A 23709-nucleotide genomic window follows, 5' to 3' on the forward strand; every position below is an offset into this window, starting at 1 on the left:
GAATATGGGCTGTGGACGTCTGCTGGCGCTGACTCTGGCCTCCTCTGCTCTGCTGCTGTTCGCCTCCCGTTCAGCCTTCGCTCACAGCCACTCGCACGGCGACCACGGGCACGGCCACGGCCACGGCCACCATCACCATGGCCACGATCACCACGGCCACGATCACCACGGCCACTCTCACGGGGAGGACGACGGCTCTCAGGTGAAGATGTTCCACGGGGCGAGCAAGTGGAGCGCAGAGGCCAACCTCCCGACGGAGGAGGAGGAGCTCCATGACCACGGGCACGGGCACGCTCATGACCACGGCCACGGGCACGCTCATGATCACGGCCACGGGCACGCTCATGACCACGGGCACGCTCATGACCACGGGCACGGGCACGCTCATGACCACGGGCACGGGCACGCTCATGATCACGGCCACGGGCATGCTCACGATCACGGCCACGGGCACGCTCATGACCACGGGCACGGGCACGCTCATGATCACGGCCACGGGCACGCTCACGACCATCATGAGGATATAGTTCGCGTGCACAAGGAGGAGAGCGGTCACGGAGGAGAGAGAGTGAAGAGGGAGGTGAACGGAGAGAAGAGGGACACGTTGGAGCTCTGGATGCAGGTGTGTGTGTGTGTGTGTGTGTGTAGAGTCATGGGTTGTAATGGGATCCATGTGTTAACCTTTTGAAATGTGGGAATACAGTGCACAGCAGCTCTTGGTGTAAAACTCTGTGCAGGGTTCCTACGCAAGTACGAAAAGTATGGAATTTGTACGGAATTTTATACATTTCCAGGTCTGGAAAATGGAAACTATTGTATGAAAATCTTATCTTATCTTAAAGGGCAATTGCAGTTTTTTTACAATCTGGACCTTATTTCTAGCATAAAATACGTCATTTACTCACCCAGATAACTTTGGTGTCATTACAAGTCGTTCCGACGCAATTAGATCCAGCCGAGAGCCGCGTATCTGTATAATGCGAGTACACGGGGCAGCGCAATGCAGCCTCTAAATAACACATTATCTGCCGCAAAACTCGTTAATTTCACCAATATTTAGTTATGATACGCTAGTGCTATTCCCCTCTGAGTCCGGGGTTAGCTGTTATCAACATCCAGGGTCTGTAGGTTGACCTACTGACCTCTGACCTGGATGATGTCATCTCTGAGCGCCGCGCGGCTCATTCTGATAATAATCATTCCGCTTCGGCATTCAGATCCATTTTTATCTCAACTAGCCGGAGCTTTAGTGAGTCCAGGTTGAGGAGAGGAAGCCTGTGGAAGCTGAACTTCATCCAGCTGCTCATTTTGTTCTGACAAGTCGGAAACACGCAGAAACGAACCGTAGCATTAGCGGTAGCAACAAGCCGCACCGTGCGGCGGTCGGAGATGACATCATCCAGGTCAGAGGTCAGTAGGTCAACCTACAGACCCCGGATGTTGATAACAGCTAACCCCGGACTCAGAGGGGAATAGCACTAGCCTATCAGAACTAAATATTGGTGAAATGAAGGAGTTTCGCGGCAGATAATGTGTTATTTAGCTACAATCTCCTGGGAATTATTAGGTGACATAATGGCATACAGATTTACAATAATGAAAACAAATGATTTATTTACATGATACACATCTAATTACTCAAATGTCACAAATTATTTTAATTTTTTGTACCGAGAAGTCTGGAAATTATGGTCTGGAAAAAGTGTGTAGGAACCCCTGTCTGTGTTCCAGCTTCACATTTCCAAGTAAGAACGTATTGAATCGGCCTCAAGCTGCTCGATAAGACACTTCACCCAGGAAGTCCTGATGCGTTCAGGGACCTAATAAGTCTCCGGGAAAAAAAAACCCCACTTATTTCCTTTGCTGCCGCTGCATCCGGCCAAGAAACAGGGTGAACCGGTGACGACCGTGAGAAACTGTGGAGACAGAACAGACTCTGTGAGAAAAATGTCAACTTGGCACCGAGAAGAAAAAGAAGAAGCTTGTTTCACTTATTCTTGTAAATCTAAAAAGAGTTTTGTTTCATAGCTGGTCAAGCCACTGAACAAACGACGCACACATCTGGAGCTGTGATCACTATCCAGATGTTAGTTTGTTGTTTTCTATTTGACAACATGTGGATGCAGTTTTTTTTTCAGCTCCACAGAAAACAGATTTTCTTCCATTTTTAGTCTCAAAGTGACTTTTTCCTTTTTCCTGTGTCACTTTTCATTAGTCATCAGTCGTCTTTGTTTCCTCTTTATGATGATGATGATGTTGCATTTTGAGGATGTTAATGAAAAGTCAACCTCTCTTTCTCTCTGTCTCTCTGTGCAGGCCATCGGAGCGACGCTGTTGATCAGCGCGGCTCCGTTCCTCATCCTGTTTCTGATCCCGGTTCAGTCCAACAGCGACCAGCACCAGAACCTGCTCAAGGTTCTGCTCAGCTTCGCCTCTGGAGGTCTCCTAGGCGACGCCTTCCTCCACCTCATCCCCCACGCTCTCGGTAGAAAGTCCATCCCCATTACTCTGATTTTACTCTTTTATTTTTTTTATTTTAGCTGGCTATCTTAAAGGGATAGTTCAACATTTTGGCGAATTGGCCCATTGCCATAATCCCTATAGTCATACTACAGTAGATTCGTTACCTTTAATTGTCGGTGCAAGCTGTTTTTAGAACGGCGGAGCAGAGCCGCGAGCTGCTCAGAGCTACGCTACGGAGGCTAATGGGATTTCTTGGTTTCCCTCATCAAACTCATCAAATACACAATCCAACAACTCCACAACGCTCTGGTGGACAAGTTGTGACCTGCACATTCACCACGCTATGAGATAATAACACAACGTTACCAGACAGAGTTGTTTTAGAGACAAATTCATGCAAAACCACTGATGCGCGTTGCCTTCAGGGACAGTTTTTCTGCAGGCAGTCTCTGTATTTCCCTCTAAAACAACTCTTGTCTGGTAACGTTGTGTTATTAACTCATAGCGTGGTGAATGTGCAGGTGTGTATCTGATTAGTTTGATGAGGGAAACCAAGAAATCCCATGAGCCTCCGTAGCGTAGCTCTGAGCAGCTCACAACTTTGCTCCGCCGTTCTAAAAATAGCTTGCTCGGACAAATAAAGGTAACAAACTTACTGCTATGACTATAGGGATTATGGCAATGGGCCAATTTGCCAAAATGTTGAACTATCCCTTTTAAAAAAAACGATATCATTAAATGTGTTTCATACACACACAACTCTGTTTTAGGTCATTGAAAATGATTATTGCTGAAAACTTAGAGTGGAGATGTGGGACAACAGGAGTTTTAGGTTCCTTCCATCCACAGTGAGATCGTGATGCTGTGAAAGCAGAGCTCTGATCACCGTTCATCCAAACACTTTTTGCTTCTTTGCACAAATTTTCTTCCATTTTTAGTCTCAAAGTGACTTTTTACTTTTTCTCCATTACACTGAGGAGCGACGAGGAGGAGGAAGAGCTCTTGTTCACTTGTTTAACTCCAACTTTCACTCTAAACAGAGAAAAATAAACACACTCGACAGTGTATTTATTTAACCTGGTTTGTGTATATAAAGATGTTTATGAGAACTATCAGTGTACGATCTTATTATTGAAAACTGAGAGGGAAAAATATTCATCTTTATAAATATCCAGCTGTGTGTCCATGGCCTCAGTTAATCACAGCTGCCACATCAACATTTGTTAAAACATATAAATGAAAACCTCAGCGTGTGTGACTCCTTTTAACATCAGTAAATACAAACACAACATGTTGAGTCAGACACAGACTCGTAAACACAGACTCGGCTTCGTCAGTTTAACGTCTGTTTTGTTTCATGTGTTCTTCCTCACAGAGCCGCACTCTCATCATGGAGAGGAGGAGGAGGAGGATCACGGACACTCGCATGCAAGTGAAGAGTCAAACGACCACGGCCACTCCCACGGTACGAAGCAGCAGCAGTTACAGTTTTCATTCAGCAGCAATGTCTAAAAATCTCTTGCATCTACTTTTCTTTGTTGACATTAACCTGTGTCCCTCCTCCTCTTCCTCCTCCTCCTCCTCTTCCTCCTGCACAGGTGCTGCCCACGGTCACATGATGTCCGTGGGTCTGTGGGTGCTCGGTGGGATCATCGCCTTCCTGGTCGTAGAGAAATTTGTGCGTCTGCTGAAGGGAGGACACGGACATGGACATTCCCACGGCCACTCACACGGTGCGTCAAACTAACACAAATACTCTCACAAATAATCTTTATTTGTACAATTTATATTTCTTCTGTCTAAAACTAGGGATGGGCATTTTGAGTAATTTTCAAACCGAGTAACCTAACCTGGTGTTACCCGGGTAACCGATTACTTTAATAAAAATAAAATGACGTCATGTCTGAAGGACAGAGCGCAGCCGGGGCATAAATGCACTCTGTCCGTCAGACAGTCCGCATCACTGACACAGAGTGTCAATATAATATCAGGTGGATAATAAGAGTAGAGACTGGAGTTTAAAGGAGCTTGAGGCAAGATCAAGGAATAAAACTCATTAGCGATACAACGGCCGTAGCGGCCGTCGGGGTTACTGCAGCCATCAGCCAAGCTGGTGCGGGAGCGCGCATCAACTCTCCACAGCAGCAGCTGATGCTGTGACAGTGACACTGTGGCTGAATTGGAAACGGCGTAACGTTACTATACCAGTGTTTTCTATTAATCAGCCGCCACAGTTTGGTTTGGGTCCGCCGCAGCAGTCTCTCACAGAAAAAAAGAACAGCTTTCACTATCTCATCTCTGCCAGTCAGCCCCTCTACCTGCTGTCTCTCTCACGACACACACACACCGCACACACCGCATGCAATAAAATAATAAAGTGACGTAAGAAGAAGAAAGAATGTAAGAAAGTGACGTTATTTCTCTACTCGCTGCTCACATAACTGTTCAGGCTGCAAGACATCCGCCGACCGCTGGGCGCAAGCGGAGGAAAGCCGAAGCTGTCGAGGACGCGCATGCAGCGTCATTTGACGTCACATCCGCGGACAGCGCGGGAAATTCGGACCCAGAATTGCAGCGCATTATGCAGCACACAGCCTGTTCAAGGCAACGGAGAGATACGCGAGTGGGCTCATTCTTTTTGGTTTTGAAACGCTTCATCGCCCATTAGCAGTAAAAAACTTAAAACGCATGTGCATTTCTTGCCTCATGAACCTTTAAGATGACACACATATAGTATACAGTATGTGCATCTTTATGCCGCATTTATGCTGCTTCGGAGGAGAAAACTTTTTTTTTCTTCAGTCATTTGCGGTGCTTATTTATTAGTCCATACTACATTTTGGCGACTACACTCCCCTCTGCCTCGCATCGTCTCAGGAAATAACTGGGAAGGTTTCATAATGTTTGTTGGTGTTGTGGTTATCGTTTTAGGCGTTGTAGGTGCAGATGTGAGTGCTTGATCTGGAGGTTGTGGCTAATCTGATGCAACATTTTCAGGTGCTGCCAAGGAAAAAGACAGCGATGGAGAGGAGGAGAAGGAAAACAAGAAGAAAGAGGAGAAAGGAGGCAAAGCACCAAAGAAAGAGGAGACGCAGGTCACAGGTGAACAAAGGAGTGGGTTTTCTTTTCACAGATGAACGCCGCCCCCTGCTGGTCTGTTTCTGACACTTCTCCACCCTCTCCCTCTCTCTCTCTGTCTCTACTGGTGCAGACATCAAAGTGTCGGGTTACCTGAACCTGGCGGCCGACTTCACGCACAACTTCACCGACGGTTTGGCGATCGGCGCCTCCTTTCTGGTGGGTCCGGCGGTGGGCGCCATCACCACCCTCACCATCTTGCTGCACGAGGTCCCGCACGAGATTGGAGACTTCGCCATCCTGGTCCAGTCGGGCTGCACCAAGAAAAAGGTACATGAGCTCTGAAGCTCTCAAGGTTATTATAGAACTGTTTCCTCTAGGGTTTTTTAAGATGTGGCAAGATTATAAACAGAAACTGTTTGGGCTATAATAACCTCGTTGGCGTTGTTCATTGACAAACCGAGCGCCGTCCAGTGGATCAAGACACTTGAGGAAGTTTTCAAAGTAACAGTAACTGGTAGATTATTATTGTGCATCTGTCTTGACCCGATAATTGGAGTGGCGGATCACCACAACTAAATGTATATAACTAACTATACCCTGTATAGTTTTCAAATTTTGATTAGTTTTTAGTTTTTCAGTGCTTTTTTATTTCAGTTTTGTTTAAATTAGTTCAACAAGTCATTAAGCAGATTTAGTTTAGTTTTTATATTTGAGGAATTGCCTAGTTTTTATTTAGTGCCTCACGTTACACGTCACTGCTCTGGAAACACTGGTACAAGTGTTTTTTAATAAGGGGTTGCTAGACAACCCCGTATGATGTTGTTGTTGTCGCTGTTTGTATTGTTTTGTTTTTTTTCCTTCTCTATCTTTTTGTATTTGTTCTTAACTGGACTTAGACTCTGTAATAAAATGTATCTATCTATCTTAGTTTTAATTTTTCAGGTTTTAGGAGAAAGCCTCTGAAGATGAACTTCCACGTTTGTGGTATTTTTCCCTTTTAGTTGCACCCATAATGTTCCCATCAGTCCTTATCTACCTGTGGGTCGTGCTCCAAGTCGTCCCATATTTGAGCTGTGGCGTTTTCTTCCTGAAACTTCAGGATCTCTAAGAAAACTAAAACTAAGCTGATGTTATCTGACATTCACCATAGTTTTAGTTAGTTTTGCATTGTTCCTTGTAGTTTTTATTCAGCTTTTATTCAGAAATTATAGAAAAGAAGAGTTCCCGCACACATGGCCAACTTGCAGAATTTATTGCATTGCAACGTTTCGGTGCAAGACCTTTTTCAAGCAACGGTGACGGTGCTCCCAGAGCTGCTTCTTCTCCTTATTAGAAAAAGGTCTAGCACCGAAACGTTGCAATGCAATAAATTTTGCAAGTTGGCCATGTGTGTGGGAACTCTTCTTTTCTCATTTGGACTTAATTGTCACCCTCCGACGCACCTGCCAAATAATAGAAGATTTTAGCTTTTTTTAAATTTTTTAAATTATAAAAATTCTGCTTCTTCTTCTTATTATTATTATTATTATTGTTATTATTATTATTATACGGTAACTAAATTATATTTTCACTGCTTGTTTTAGTTTTAATGAACTAGAATAACCCTGCTCTGAAGCAGCAGAGTTTATTAAAATAATAGATAATGTTTAGCAGGACTTTTAAAAGACAGAGCGATGCTGCTGATGTTGACGACACCTGAACCATCTAAGTCTGTGTCCGGTGTGTTGACGCTGTCGCTCCTCTCCCATCAGGCCATGTGTCTGCAGCTGCTGACGGCGTTGGGCGCTCTGGCCGGCACGGCGTGCTCCCTGTTGGCGGAGGGCGTGGGCGCCGCGGCGACCGCCTGGATCCTGCCCTTCACCGCCGGCGGGTTCGTTTACATCGCCACGGTGACGGTGCTCCCGGAGCTGCTGGCGGGCCGCTCCAGCTTCGGCCAGTCCCTGATGGAGATCCTGGCGCTGCTGTTCGGAGTCGGCATGATGGTGCTGATCGCCGAGTACGAGTGAGACGCCGCGGTCAGACAGAGAGAGACAAGAGAGGGCAAAGGTCAACTAAAGGTTAAAAAAGGAGGTTTTTAAGTAGAGTTCAAGTGGATTTTTTCTTTATCAGGGGTGTGTCCTCTTGTTTTTTATTGTGTTCTATTTTGGGACAAACAGCACCCACTTATGGCCAATGGATGTTTTTTTTTTTTGTTGTCTTGTGTGTTTTAGCAGTTCACGGTCACATCCCTGATTTGTGTTACTATTTTGTTGTTGAGAGGCGAAGTGTCGGCTCGGTGGAGCGGCGGAGACTCGGGACAGAGAGAGAGGGAAACAAAAGAGATGGAGATGGCGTCTCTGAGGACCGAAGGCCTTTCGTCAGGTCCCAGTAATTCCCTCGACCACCTCCACTACACGGATCACCACCTGCACTTTGAATGACTGCAGCTTTAATTAACTGACAGTTGCTTCCCTCCAAAAGTGGCTTCAAGTAAATCAGATTCGTCGCCATCCATGTTTGTGTCGTCAGAGCGGCGGGTGGTCCTCTGGTGGCCGGTCCTTTCAATCACACATTTCAGAGTCGGGTCAGAGGAGCAGCAGAACCAGCTCTGTGGGTCTGGATCCGATGTTGGATAATGGGAACTGAATGAATGTTAATATTTTTACATTCCGCAAAATAAAATAAAATCTTGAGGCTTCTAGATGTGCTCAATATGGCATCATGTTCATAACAGGAAAACTTAGAGGTCCCATATTGTAGAGAAATTAATTACACAGTGTCATAATAAAATGACCCATAAGGTTTTCTGTAACTTTATGATGTCGCAACAAAGCAGTCACCACGGCCAGGCTTTCTTTTTTCTTTTTTTTAACCTTCGATCTGCTTTGTTTTCATTTGATCGCTCAGAAACCAGCCAATCAGAAGACAGGCTCAGAGCCTCCTCTCCTCTGATTGGTTGAAACCAGCCAGAGCTCCAGATGTAAAACCACACGTGACATGCTTTTTTTGGTTTTTGACACAACAAATGTATATCATGATTCATGTTATGTATCAACACTTTAAAATAAAACCCAGGAGAATAAGTGTAAAATATGGGACCTTTAACCTACAACACACTTTTCCCCACCTGTTGGATGATAAAAACGCAGACGGCTGTGATGAACATTCCCAATAAAGGTTGATAATCTTCAAAGTGATTATTACTTTTCAACATACAGACACACATAACTGCTGCTTTCAATTTGAAAGTTGAATTTAACCAAACATGACATTGACCACAAGAGGGAGTAAGAGGGCCACAATTGGTAAATGTGACTTTTCTTTTAAAGCACTGCAGAGATGGGTGTTTTGCTCAGACAGGCAGCAAGTATGAGACTATCTGACCTGACGTACAGTTAATCACGTGTCACATCGATGGCATGAAGATAATGAGCGCTGATGTGCTGGTTCTCGTTGCTGCAGCAGCTGAACAAGTGCAACTTTCTACAGCTGTGGCCAAAGGTTTTGAGAATGACACGTATTGGGTTTCACAAAGTTTGCTGCCTCACTTTTTTTTTTAAGTGTTTTTAGATCTTTTTGTCAGATGTTACTGAAACACGATTACAAGCATTTCATAAGTGTCAAAGGCTTTTATTGACAGTTTAATCAAGTGTATCAAGTTTCTTGGATGGTTGGGAAATGTTGCTCTTGCAGGATGTTTTTTTTTTTTATACAAAAGCCGCATTTTCCACTGCAGGAGAACTTTGCCTTCAGTCATATTTCGCAGCAAAAATTGACATGGGATTAGGCTACTTAGCCTACAGTAGGCCATGTGCCCGTTATGCAGCAGTCCCCGTGAAGGAAAGTCAGACAGCAAACACACAGACGTCTGAAGGATGGTGCGCTAAACAAACAAACAAAAAAGAGGACGGCACAGCTTTAGCAGCTTGCCTGTAGGGCCTATTATAGCAGCCAAAAAAAACATTGTTAACCAATCTCTCAGGATGGATGATCGCGTTGCCGATCAGCATAAGCCTAGTCACATTTATTTCCTATCAGTTAACGGTTATTAATGGGATAACGAGCTTCTGTTATCAGTTAAAAAAAACAATTACGAATGTGCATCCATAACGGCTACGGGTGCGTCCTCTCCAGCATCTGATAAATGTTTTCCTCTGACCAAATATCAAGGAGGCAGCGTGTCTATCTGTGCTCCATGTTGACCCACGGCTCATTGTTGATCATTTCCACATTTTCTGACAACAACAGAAGCCTGTTGAATCCAAAAAGGCGCTTGGATTTTGCATTTGGTTTCGTAAAAGGTTCGGTTTGCATTCACAACATACACGAATCGCATCAGGGTTCTTTTCAGACTCTGGTGCGGACCAAACAAGTGAACCGAGTCCCAGCTGCAGAGGTGGTCTTGGTTCACTTGTTTGGTCCGCACCAGAGTCCGGTAGTTTGTATTCACACCTCCCCAAATGGTCTGCACCAAGGAAAAAGTCAATTTCAAGTGAACTAAACAAGCCTGGTGGAAATATGCCCTTAAACTCTGCTCTGGTGGTGTCCGGATCCTGCAGCTGAATCCCCTTTAGGAGACAGTCCTAGGGTCTTATTTATTAAAATTGTGCGTAGGATCATTACTAGAAGTGTGCATACGCATGGTTTTATAAATCTGAATATTTTTTGGTGCACACAAACTTTGGCTTTTGGACGTACGCAAAAAATATTAAGATTTATAAAACCCTGTGTACGCACACTTTTAAGCAAACTTCCCTTTATAAATCACAGAGTGCCAACAAGTGATTCGGCTTCACGACCCACCCTGTACACGCCCTTTTTTTTTACGGTCAATGCAAACCACCACACAAATGAGCCTGACATGCTATTGTTCTGTTTTTGTTGTGAATTGGCGGCAGATGTTAAAGTAGCAACGTGACATGTTGCTGCCGGCGGCTGCCAGCGGCGCCAGTGGCTCAGAGCGCGTCGTGCTGTGGTTTGGGTCACTGCCCTCTCAAATGCTGAACCCGCCTTGGCACATAGTTACAACAATGACAACAGCTCTAGGGGATCTGAAACAAGTTATTAACCAGTCGTCATCATCATGGGCCAAAAAGTCGCCGCTCCCTGAAGATCATCCTCATTCTCCTCCAGCAGCGTCATGATGCATTACGCACGGGGCTCGCCGCTGTATTTATATATTTACAGTAATTAGACTGATCGATGAAACGTTGAATAATTAGCAGAATCAGTTAAATTCTGATGAATGAACAAACATTTCTTTATCCCGTTTTTTGTTATAAGTAGGACTGATAACAAGAAAACAGAACATCGTCTGTGCGAACGATTACTGGCTTATTTCCAGGCTTTGAGATGTAATTGACTCTTAATCATGTTCACAGTAGGAAAAGGCTCGCACACTGATCATAGGAAAATATCTAGTTATTCACACCATGTTAGGACTGGATGCTTTATCCCATGCAGCCGCGCCGTCCTCTACTCCTCATGCGCTCCGGGAGTGGACACTATGGCGGAGAGACGGTGGTGATTAAATATAGAGAAGGAATTTTGATTTTAAATTTTCAATTAGATTCTAAGAAGATGTTTCTGAAACATCTGTCCAATGCAAAATAACACTCTTGAATTAAATCACCATAGCATAACATGAATCTAACACATGATAGAGGTTGAAATTAAATGTGTGTGTGAAATTAAATTAAATCTCACTCCACATTTCTTCAATCTGACTTCAGTTCACCACCACACCGTCTGTCGCCAATTCCCCTTTTCCTCCAAACTATGTGTATGGGTCAGAGTTTGCTTCGGAGTGCGCACATTCTCCCGTCAAGTTTTTTTTAAATTTTTTTATAGATCACAACCTTTGCGTGTAAAGTGACGTGCGCCACTTTCAGGCCCCGTTTTGCAAGTAGCCTACGCAGTGGTTATAAATGAGACCGCTAGTGCTTGCAGGACTTTCTTCTTCACAACAATTGAGCCTCTCTCTTTTTTGAGTTCATTTTTTTGACAAGGAGGGACTGTGCAATTACATCCAGGTCATGCATTCATAACATTCTTGAGTAATTTGCAAGTTATGCAAATTGCCATCATAAAAACTGAGGCAGCAGGAAATTAATATTTGTGTCATTCTCAAAACTTTTGGCCACAGTTGTACTGCAGTCACAAAAAAACACTTTTTTGATTCTTAGGAAACTAAATTTCTCTTCTTACCCACTTTACTTTAGGACTGTCTGTACCAATAGTTTCTGTTACAGTAACAGGCTGAGAGCAGGTAGATTATAAAAAAAACCCATCAGAGGATGCCTTGCGCAGGGCCTGGGAGGAAATTAAAAAAGTTAATAAATGAAGCATGAGGGTGTGAAGGGTAATAATAGGTAACGACGATGAGTAATAATAGGTAACAACAGAAACATGTCACTTTTCTGGAATCAAACTGAGCGAAAGTCCCACACGATGGAGTTTCACCAGGAAACTACAGGTATTATTTTTAATCCAACCAGCTCCTTGAACATAGTATTGGGGTCAGAGTTTAATGTGTCACAATCTAGAGGCATTTTATTTTATTTTTTTTATTTTATTGGTTTATTTGGAATGGGACCTCACATATTCATGAACATACAAAAAAAAACAATTAATTGCTGTAAATATGTCGGATTTAGCTGGAAAGCTAATTTCCATCCGCGGTCCCATGGTACACAAATAAATACAATTACACTCAGACATTTAAAACGATAGACAATAACCTCCATAGGGTGTTTAGCAGCAATTACAATTACAATGTTGCAAATTACTCAGCAGGTGACAATGCTAGGCAATGCATTGCCACTTGCAGAGAAAGAAAAATAAATAATGAACAAGAAACAATAATAATAATAGAGAGAGAAAAAAAAGAAGAAGAAGAAAATAAATAATAATAATAGTGCAGGGGACAATGCTAGGCGACGCATTGCCACTTGCAGAGAAAGAAAAAAATAATAATAATAATAATAGTAATAACCACAGTGGTAACAAAGGTAGTGTACAAAGTTAGCAGCCATTATAACAATAAAAAATGAGAGGCCAGATAATAATATCTGCATAGATATAAAAGAGGTAATAACATCATTTAAGAAAATGAAACACAAGAGTAATCAATGAAGGCAATAAAATGTAAGAAAAAGCAGCAAAACTGTGTGACATTCGGCCAAATGTAAACAAATCAGTTCTAAGGCTCATGGGTTTTTTTTATTACTTATTACTTACTTATTACTTATTTACAGTCTGTCAGCAGAGAGAGGGTGTGTGAGTGTGTGAGTTTGCGTGAGTGTCTGTGTGAGTGGATGTGTGTGAGTGTGTGTGAATATGCATGTGTGTGGATGTGAGTCATTATGAGTCAATATATGTGTAAGTGGATTTGTGTGATGGTCAGTGAGTGTGTATAGGTGTGTGTGTAGATGCTCAGGCTGTGTTCATTAGTTTGTGGCAAGAAGAAGCTGCTGGGTTTTTATGTTGTTTTTTTTTTGACTAAAACATGTCACATTCACCTGAGGGGACTTCACAGTTTCTCAATAGCCGCGTTTCCACTGCAGGAGTTTCTGGTAAAAGGAGAGGGAACTGAACCGTCCTCTCACTCGGCCCTCTCGGTGGCCGTGTCTCCACTGCAGACAAGACCCACCGGGCTCTTACGTATGGTGCTGTGCGACAGTTTTGATCATCGTGAGGTCGTTTTTTTATGGCAGTATAGACGCTTTCAAAAAAAAAAAGATGGGGTTTATTTTGGGGCTTTGTCTTAGCATCACATCCTGCTTTGAGTCTGACCAATCAGCACAGAGTAAATTTCCAGCCCCACCAGGACTTTTTCAGGGCCGATCTGGGTACCTACCCCCAAACAGGGACGTTCGGCCCCGTAAAGGTTCCTGTAAGCGGCCCTGTGGGGGAGGTTCCTGCAGTGGAGACACACACCATCGGGGCTGGCCCCGTAAAATTATCCTGCAGTGGAAACGTGCCGTGGAAACGTGCCGTGGAAACGTGCCTACTGAAACTTCTTCCTCTTTGAGATGATTAACAGTTAACGTCACTCTCGTGCTGCGTTCCATAAGTGACATTTTCCATAACTCCAACGAACTGCAGCTGCTAATTACTGAACCAGCTCACCCTGAGCTTCCGATCAGAGCTCTTCTTTTCCTCTATTGCACAATGTACACATCACCTCAGGCACTTATTTATGTATGTAGCAAATGTGGCAGGGACGAAGGAGGTCCATGGGCAGGTTTGAACCCCAGTCTCTCGGGTAAGAGTCATGTGCGCTGACCATTCGACCAAAGGGATATCCCTGTGGCACTTATGCTGCGTTCAAGACAACTCGGAAGTTGGAAAAAAACGAGCTCCGAGTTGTAAAAAATGAATTGAACGGCGTCGAACTCGGAAATTACAGGTCGGGAACTCGGGTATCATATCAGAGCTCCGACTTTCCGACTTGACGTCACGACAACATGAAAACATGGCAGCCCTCGTCTTAAACAGTTAGAATTTAGAAATTTTAAGTTATTTGTTGAGGTTTTAATGCATATTTTTGTGTATTATTGCAGTAGCCTATATGAAATACGTTTATATTAAGCTGTGATTGTTGTATGGTGTGAAATTGTGGTCCTCGTATGTGACGGAAATAACGTTTAACTGTTATCAAGGCTATAACGTTATATGTGCACTCATCTGCGGCGTCTCCTCTCCTCTCCTCCAAAATAAACATAATTTACTGCTGCATTTATTTTTCGTATTCAGCTATGAGCCACAATATGCCAAACTTCCTTCAGGTATCCATGTTTTTTTTCTCCCGAGTTCCTGCAGCGTGAACGCAATGATGTCGGAAGTCGGAAATTTCCGAGTTGGGAATCCCGACCTCCGAGTTGTTATGAACGCAGCACGTGTTTCTGAAGTTCAGGCTTTGCTTATTTTCATGCAACCTCCAGCGAGTCTTCATCTTCTTTCTTTGTGTGCCTTGTTGGATATAAAAATTGACATGACTTCTCTGTGGAGATTGTCTCCAGATTATGTTGTTTGTTTGACTTCATGCTCTCCTCTTAGTGAGGTCAATTTCCTTGTTTCACTTAAACCAAGGGACGTTTTTCAGGTGTGACGGACCTTTGAAATGTGACATAATGCAAACTGCATCTTTTAAAAAAAACCCTCTCATCTTTCAAGGAAGTCTCTGTTGGATTTCTTATTGTTGTTTTTTTTTTTACAAATTTTGTCTTTCTGTTTCTATTTCATTTTGCTTCATTACTTATCTGTTTTATTTTCTTTCCTCCTTAATTATTTTGTTGTTGTAGTCCTTACGGTACGCTATAAAGAAAACATGAGGAACCAGTATGTTTCGGCCGCCATCATTCATCATACCATTCCAGTCATGTTTGTGTGATGTTCGTCACCTCACTTGCTGCTTTTCTGAATCATAGATTTACAACCAAAAGATGCAGTCGCTATATTTTACACAATGGTCAAATGCACCAAAAACTAGACGGAATATTTTCATTAAATCTTTTGAAGCAAATGAATGAAACTAACAACAACAACAAATACAACAATTGAAAATAAATCTCTTTCCCTGAAAATTTGAATGAAGTGGGGAATGACGTCACATGTTGTTGACCAGGTTCCAGTTCATTTTCAGGATCAATGTCCATGTTACCCTTTTGTTAGCCATTACTGTAATTAGCATTATTAGCTAATAGCAGCTGATAACAACACACCATGTGATAGTTTGTGCATTAAAAGCAACATGTTTGCAGTTAAGAAGCACAACACAATACTGTTAGAACTGCTTTAATGTCACAACATCTAGACTAAATGGTGGATAGGCAGTGTGATGATAAGCCATCTTAGATTGTGACCTCAGGGTTACTGAAGTGCCTCTGAGTTTCCAAGTTGTGTGTCTGATGATGGAGCTGACTGTATAGGCTATATAGTAGGATATATACAGTATATAGTATATATACAGTATATAATACTATAAATACAGCCCAATACTATATACATAATAGTATATTTTGGGGCTTTTTCACCTTTAGCCGATAGTATATGACATGCAGCAAAAGGCTACCTGAGTCAGGATTTGATACAGGGCCGGCTGCAGCGACGACTACAATCTCTGCACCAACTGAGCTAAACAACGACCCCAACTTCAGATTTCTAATGGACACAGTACAGTGACATGCAAAAGTTTGGGCAACCCTGGCCAAAATTTCTGTTAATGCGAACAGTTAAGCAAGTGGAAGATGAAAATATCTAAAGAAAAAAAAACATACAATAGATATAGGTTTGGGCCCCCTGCATATTAGTACCTAGTAGCCCCCCTTTGGAAACTATCACAGCGTGTAAATAGTGTATAATAGGTTCCAAGATGGCGGCGTAGAGGACGGACGCAGTAAAACCAGCTCCTGTACTTAATCCTACTTTTCGCTATTGACCCGCACTAATTTGCCATAGAAACGACTACATTACCCTCTTATAACTAAACTAACAACCCAGGATGCCGCCGAAAAAAGCTGATGTAGGGGCGAAGGAAGACAAAGGTGGAAAGCCCACCTCAGCAACAACATTCGTAGCTAACGCAGCTAAGCCTGCTAGCGTTAGCCCGAACAAAACCAACGCTGAAAAGCCGCCGACATGGTTTCATGAAGAATTTGCAAAGGGGTTCGACAAAATTCAAAGCCTGCTGGACCGAAAGCTGAACTCTCTGGCCACCTCAGTGGAAACACTCATCAGCGACAACCGCGCACTAGGTCTCCGTGTTAAAGAGATTGAAGGCAAGCAGGCCGACCACACTGAAAGTCTCGACTTCCTACACAATGACCTCGGAGATCACAAAAAGAAGACGGAGGAAGAAATTAGCGACCTTAAAGATAAACTCGATGACCTGGAAAACAGAGCCAGAAGGCAGAATCTGCGACTGGTTGGCTTCCCAGAGGGTGTAGAGGGGAGCAACGCCATCACTTTCTTAGAAGAGTGGCTCCCGAAAATACTAGCACTTGAGTCCGGGACCCCTATCGAGATCGAGCGGGCTCACCGTACGCTCCAGCGCCGACCTGATGAGGGTGGCCGCCCCCGGGCCATGGTGATCAGGCTGCTCCGCTTCACAGATGTGACGAGGATCCTGGACGCGGCACGGAAGAAAAGATCGCTCCTGTACGGCAACTCCAATATAATGATTTTCCGGGACATGTCCACAACTCTCTACAGAAAGAGGAAAGCCTTCGCACCACTGAAGAAGAAGCTACACGACCGCAATATATCCTTCAGGCTCCTCCACCCTACTAACTTGGTGATGGATCTTCCGGAGGGCAGACGCACCTTCACCTCCCCGGTGTCAGCTGAGAACTACCTGGGGAAGCATCACCCTGACGTGCTGACTTGAGCCCGTGACTCTAATCATCTGAGGTAACGCACCACACCGAGGCTTCTTGTGCGAAATAAGACTGCATGGAAATCCAAGTAAAGTGGATGTTTTTTGTTTTTGTTTTTTTTTGGACTATCTTTTGTACAAACTAGCTGAGCGCACTGGCAGGGCCGGACTGATCATGTGGGCAACCTATCTGGGGGGCCCATAGCAATAAGAGTACTGCCTAAAAAAATGTATGATTTTATCTTTTGTAAATCCAGTAGATTTCCGCCCTTGTTTATCTACCTTAGATCTTTTCTCCCAACACTTTATTATTATTATTATTATTATTTTTTTTTTTTTTTTTTTTTCCCCTCTTTCTCATTTTTTTTGTGTGGGATGAATCTTGGCAGGATACTCTGGTCTCTCAACGCCCAGTGCGTGTGGTACTTAAAGTCCGCCCCTTGGTTGGATCTAACTATTAAACTCGTTACCTCTAACTTGGCTACGATATTTAGCCTCCTCAGATGTTAATTATAGAGCTTTTTCGGCTCTGAGTTTTTTGAATAATATGTTCATTAGTTCCTTGCCCGCCACTATCTGGGCTATTTGGGTGGCATCTTGCAATGGGGTTGTTTCTATTTGAATCCTTGGCACTTTACTTTAGATTAGGTAGCCTGGTTTTACCTGTCAGGGTTGAGTATGCTAATACGCTTGTCGACAGGAAGAAGTATATGCCAACTCTTTTTTTGGGGGGGTGGGAGGTTTTTGAGGGTGGGCGGAGGGGCTATGGGTGTAGTAGCTTCTCTGATTATTTTAGTTTCAGCTTTGACCTCTCTAGACCATTTGTTTTTTAAGGCACAGGATATTATTTTGTTTTTTACATTAACCAATGACACTAATTGCTTGGCTTACTATACTGTTATGACTGCTGCACCACCATATCTGTGTTTACTCTCTACCAGTTTAACATACATGGCCAGATATGATATATAGATTTTTGAGCTGGAATACCAATGGCATTAATCAACCTACCAAACGCCGAAAAGTCCTCAACTTCATCAGAAAGCACAAGGTTGACATTGCATTTCTGCAGGAATCTCATTTAACTGATGCAGAACACTGTAAACTGGGTAAACAATGGCAAGGCCAAATTTACTACTCCTCATTTACTTCTCAAGCACGGGGAGTAGCTATTCTGCTTAGAAAAGGGGTACCCTTCCAACTGGAATACTTAGAGAAGGATAAAATGGGCCGATATGTCTTGGTTAGAGGCTTTTTAGCCAATACACCAGTCACCATGCTCAACGTTTATGGGCCAAATCAAGATGACGCTGATTTCTTTGTGAATCTCTTTTTCAAAATAACTTGCTCCCCCACCGAACTAATCATCGGCGGTGACTTTAACTTGGTATTGGACCCAAACATGGATAGGTCCTCATTATCTTCTAAACCTTTATCATCAGCAGCCAAGGTCCTTAAAAAAGAGTTGACGGATCTCAATATGATTGATGTATGGAGGGCGAAACACATTCACCTTCGCGAGTACTCTTTTTATTCACACGTACATAACAGCTATTCCCGAATTGACATCTTTTTCATCCATGCAGGGATGGAGCACCTTGTTACGTCCTGTGAATACTTAGCTAAGACACACTCAGACCACGCCCCTCTCCTACTTGACCTGAATAACCAAGACCAAAGCAATAGACCTAAACGCTGGAGGTTCCCTGCGCATTTGGTTAATGACGAGAATTTTGTCAAACTAATTAATGAGCAGATAGATTTTTTTCTCACTGTAAATAAAGGCTCGGCCTCCCCATCCATAATCTGGGAGTCCATGATGGCTTTCATCAGGGGTTCCACAATTAGCTACTCCTCATGGAAAAAGAAACAATATCGAGCCCAAATTTTGTCCCTGGAAACTGATATTAAAACCCTTGAAAATGAACACTCCCACTCTAAAACACAGGCAATATTAGACAAACTAATCGCCAAAAGAGCGGAATATGACGTGCTTACAACACGTGAGGTAGAAAATGCCATGGCTAGGCTGAAACAGAGGTATTACGAACAAGGCGACAAATCAGGGAAGTTACTGGCCTGGCAGATTAGAAGAGAGGAGGCCGCCAGATACATCTCAGCTATTAAATCGCCAAGTGGAGATGACGTGGTCCGTAATCCACAACACATTAACCAGGCCTTCACAGAATTCTATAAAACACTGTACACTTCACAGGGTGAGAACAGCCGTGACATGCACAGCTTTCTGGACTTTTTGGATATTCCGAAGGTACCGGAAGGAGCTCAGATTAACCTTGAGAAAAAAATATCCAAACAAGAATTGCTGGATGCTCTGACCAGATTACCAGGGGGGAAGGCACCTGGCCCCGATGGCTTTACTATTGACTTTTTTAAAAAATTTGCAGAAAAATTAATTGATCCCCTATTAGAGATGTTTAACCATGCAATCGAAAATAACCAATTGCCTCAAACACTGGAACGAGCCCTTATCATTGTTCTGTTAAAACCAGGTAAAGATCCTAGGCTGTGCGGATCATACAGACCAATTTCTCTTTTGTCAACTGAATATAAACTGCTTACTAAAGTTATAGCCACTCGACTTGAAAAAATAGTTCCCCAGCTGGTTAATATGGACCAGACTGGATTTATTCAAAATCGATCATCAATAGACAATGTCAGGAGGTTCCTTAACATAGTGCACTGTGCCAAGTCCCTGAATGACCCAGTTCTGGCAATCTCACTCGACGCGGAGAAAGCTTTCGACCGCGTCGAGTGGCATTTTCTCTTTGCGGTTTTACATAAAATGAACCTTGGCCCAAATATGTTAAGTATGATTCAATTGTTATACCTTAACCCCACAGCCATGATACAGACAAACTCAGACGTGTCGCCTCCATTTTCTCTCTCAAGAGGTACCCGGCAGGGGTGCCCACTATCACCCCTGCTTTTCGCGCTAGCAGTGGAGCCCTTAGCCATTGCAATAAGGACCCACCCCTCGATCTCAGGGGTCACGGTTGCCGATACAAACCATGTAATCTCTTTATATGCAGACGATATAATCCTATTTTTAACGAATTTATCCACCACCCTGCCGGCCCTTATAGATCTGCTCGATACATATAGTGGAATATCAGGATATAAAGTGAATATGCAAAAAAGTGTGGCCTTACCCCTTAACCTGCCAGCTGAACAAATTCCACGGGAAAATTTCCCTTTTCAATGGAATACTCAGAGTGTCACATATCTGGGCTTAGAGATTCCTACCCAGTTAGATAAGGCTTTCTCACTTAACTATGACACACTGTTAAGGAAGGTGGAGAAGGACCTGGACAGATGGATGCAACTACCAATCTCTCTGATAGGGCGTGTGAATTGTATAAAGATGAACCTGCTGCCGCGATTTCTCTACCTGTTTCAAACCCTTCCCATATTAATCCCAACAAAATTTTTCAAGAAACTAGAAGGTGCGATATCCAGGTTTATATGGAGGGGGAAAGTACCCAGAATTAAAATCAAAACGCTGTATAACACCTCCCATTACGGTGGTTTGAAACTCCCCAATTTTGATTTTTTTTACTGGGCTGCTCAGCTAAGAGCTATCTGGTTCTGGCAGACAGAGATGCCCAACCCTCCAGCTTGGAGGCAAATAGAGCAATTCCATGCAGCGGATGTGCCACTGGCTGGTATCCCCTTTATTAAATCCTATTATACTTTGAAGGATGGCACAGCTAATCCATTTATCAACCATACGTCAAAATTATGGTCAATTATACAATTACGTACCCGTAGTGTGAAACTACTGCATAGTAACACCCCCTTTCATAATAACCCAGCACTCCCACCTGTACTAAGAGATGGTCTCACTAAGAGATGGCACAGCATGGGGATTAAAACATTTGGCGACCTCTATGATAATAATATACTCAAATCCTTTGTACAATTAAAAGAATCCTTCAATCTTCCTGCTGCGCATTTCTTTAAATATCTGCAGGTCAGGCACTTTATTTGCTCTCAACAGGGTGGGCATCCAACCCCTCTAGAATCTCCTGTAACTGATAACATTCTGAAGGGCATTCAACACTCTAAGGGCATGGTGTCCGTGATATACAGCAGAATACTAGATCTCCTGACAAATAAAACTCTGAAATCTAGGGCTAAATGGGAGCAAGATCTTGGTTTCACCTTTAAAGACTGTGATTGGGAAGCGCTGTGTAGCTCAGCTCAGAAGTTTTCGTATAATAGCCGCCATAGGCTTCTACAGATTAATCTCATTCATAGAATTTATTTCACACCAGAGAGACTCCATAAAATGTACGGTACTATTTCTGAACTTTGTCCTAGGTGTAAGGTCGCAACAGGAAGTCTTATTCATATGTTCTGGGACTGTGTAAATTTGAAACAATTTTGGGATCATATTCTGGATGCACTCAAGGGCATCACAGGGATTGAGATTCCTCACTCACCAAGATTGATTTTGCTAGGGGATTTATCTGTTTTACCTGCTAACAGGGTAAGGAAAACACGTTTTATTAGGCTATCCCTAATTGCTGGAAATAAATGTATTGCCATACTGTGGAAAAGTGAAAACCCACCCACTGTCTCAATGTGGCTTAAGGAAGTTGCATCATACATGGCCTCTGAAAAAATTATGTTCAATGTGAAAAAGAAACCCCATCTTTTTGAAAAAAGCTGGAGTGACTTTAAAACATATCTGGATAACTTCTCACAGTTAACTAGTTGAGTACTGTCAATGGTGTAGTGGTAGTTGTTGGCTGCTGTTGGTTGTTATCACACCTGTAAGTCCAAGCCAATATCATGACCTTTGTTGAATGTAATTTACTGTGCTTTGTACTTTCTTTATATTTTTTATGGTTTTAATTTATTTTTCTATTATTTACTTAAGTACTATATTTATCTATCATCTACTTTATTATTACTGTTATTATTTTATTTATTTATTTTTCATTATTTTTATTATTAGGGATTAAGGCAAGAGTTGGCCCATGGGCCTGATTTGGGAGGGGGGTGGGTTTGGGTGGCATTTGAAGTTATACTGCTGTTACTGATGCTGTAAACTGTATGAAAAAAATGTCAATAAATAAATTGTTTAAAAAAAAAATAGTGTATAATAATAATAATACTACAGTTTATTTATATAGCACTTTTCACAATTCAACAGTTCATACAAGGACACAATCACAGGAAGAAAAAAAAAAGGGGGGACCATGGAAGGGTAGTGGACATTAACCAAATGTTTGTCTAAACAGATCAGTATAAAGTATCAATATTGAACATTGAAGTTTCCCTCAATGACCTAAATAATTTGAAGAAATATAAATAGGAAGGAGGAAGAAACACAGAAAAAGGGTTTTTCCCATTTCAAGGGCGTGATACAAAGACCTAACTTCCAAAGAGCATGTGAATAAGGTGTGACACATTCTTATGACTCTAATACTTTCCTCCTTGAGCCAGGCGGTCGCTTTAATAAGTTAATTAGCCCTATCAAACATATCCGTGTATTGCAGATTGAAACCTTAAAGGGGCACAAACAAATAAGTACTGCATCTCCAGAAAGCTATTCAACTACATCTATCTAGATTTTGGATTTGTGTATTATATTAGGCAAGGCAAGGCAAGGCAATTTTATTTGTACAGCCCGTTTTTTTTACAAACAGTTTGTCTCAAAGGGCTTTGCATGGCATCATAACAACATCCTCTGCGCTTAGACCCTCACATCGACTGAGCTTTAAACTGAGCACGTGTACTACCATCTCTCACGTGCTGTTTTATTTAGGTCAGAGAAATGTATTAATTATTACATTGAAAAAAAGTTCCTTGTCAGAGGCCCATAATTTCCTCTTATGGGAAACCAGCCAAAGGAATGTTACCTCTACTTATTAAACATGTTTACTTGTTCACTCAGGTGAGCGTGACGATTGCAAATGAAAATGAAAGTTTGGTATTAGGATGTGTAACATTGTGTCATCTTTCTACCTCAATGTTGCTGAAATGATGCTGAAAAAGTGTTATCCATACTCCTGCTGTTGATGTCGATGTTGATATTCATGGTTTGCATGGGATAATTCCTGATGACGTCCTTTCCCTTCAGTAACTATTAACTGTTGTTTCTATGGATATTCAATCAGATTTTAATGCTGATGACCTCCTGACCCTTTGTCCTCTGGACAACCACTGGCAAATACAGTAGTTATGTGAGGCTGCACTTGACCTAAATGCCCTCATCAGTTTGCCAGCATGCTTTCCATAACACTACCCCAGAGATCTTTAGCAGGAAGCCTGTAATGGTCACAGTTGTTTTAACAGGCAAAAAACGCTGGATGGCCAACTCGAGACACTGAATGTTTTCACATTACAGTGGTTTACTGTTACATGTATTTCTACTCATGCCTGTTCATGGCTGTAGTTGTGAATGTCAATATTCAGCCAATACTCTCACTTACTACAACCACACACTTCTAAAGTTGTCATCAGCGATACTCACCTCCAGTTATTTGCATCTCATCAGCAACAAAAAGCAATACAAATACAGAATTAACACATTTAACACCTTTATTTTGTTTATTCCTCTGCCAATTTCATATTGTACTTACAGCTACTGTATATATAAACTACATTAGTGCAATTGCAATGAAGTTTTATTGATCTTGACTGTGTGATCTGACTTCCTTGAATTGATTGGTGCTGCACACACCTCGGGTACTGCCCAACGACACACCTCAGTCACATAAGTACTATAGATGCTCGATCAGTCTTTCAGTATCACAGGAGTCACTTCCTCAATCATCACC

General features: G+C 42.6%; 1 protein-coding gene across 1 annotated transcript; it reads left to right on the forward strand.

Moving 5' to 3' along the window:
* On the forward strand, positions 1-8686 carry slc39a7 (solute carrier family 39 member 7). The gene is made up of 7 exons (XM_083982784.1): positions 1-622; positions 2317-2485; positions 3839-3928; positions 4062-4196; positions 5461-5565; positions 5675-5871; positions 7296-8686. Exons 1-7 carry the CDS (start codon positions 5-7, stop codon positions 7548-7550), a joined length of 1569 nt encoding a protein of 522 aa, XP_083838910.1. The 5' UTR covers positions 1-4; the 3' UTR covers positions 7551-8686.
* The last annotated feature ends 15023 nt before the right edge of the window (positions 8687-23709 follow it).

This window comes from Trachurus trachurus (assembly GCF_905171665.1).
Source record: "Trachurus trachurus genome assembly, chromosome: 11".
NCBI classification, from domain to species: domain Eukaryota; kingdom Metazoa; phylum Chordata; class Actinopteri; order Carangiformes; family Carangidae; genus Trachurus; species Trachurus trachurus.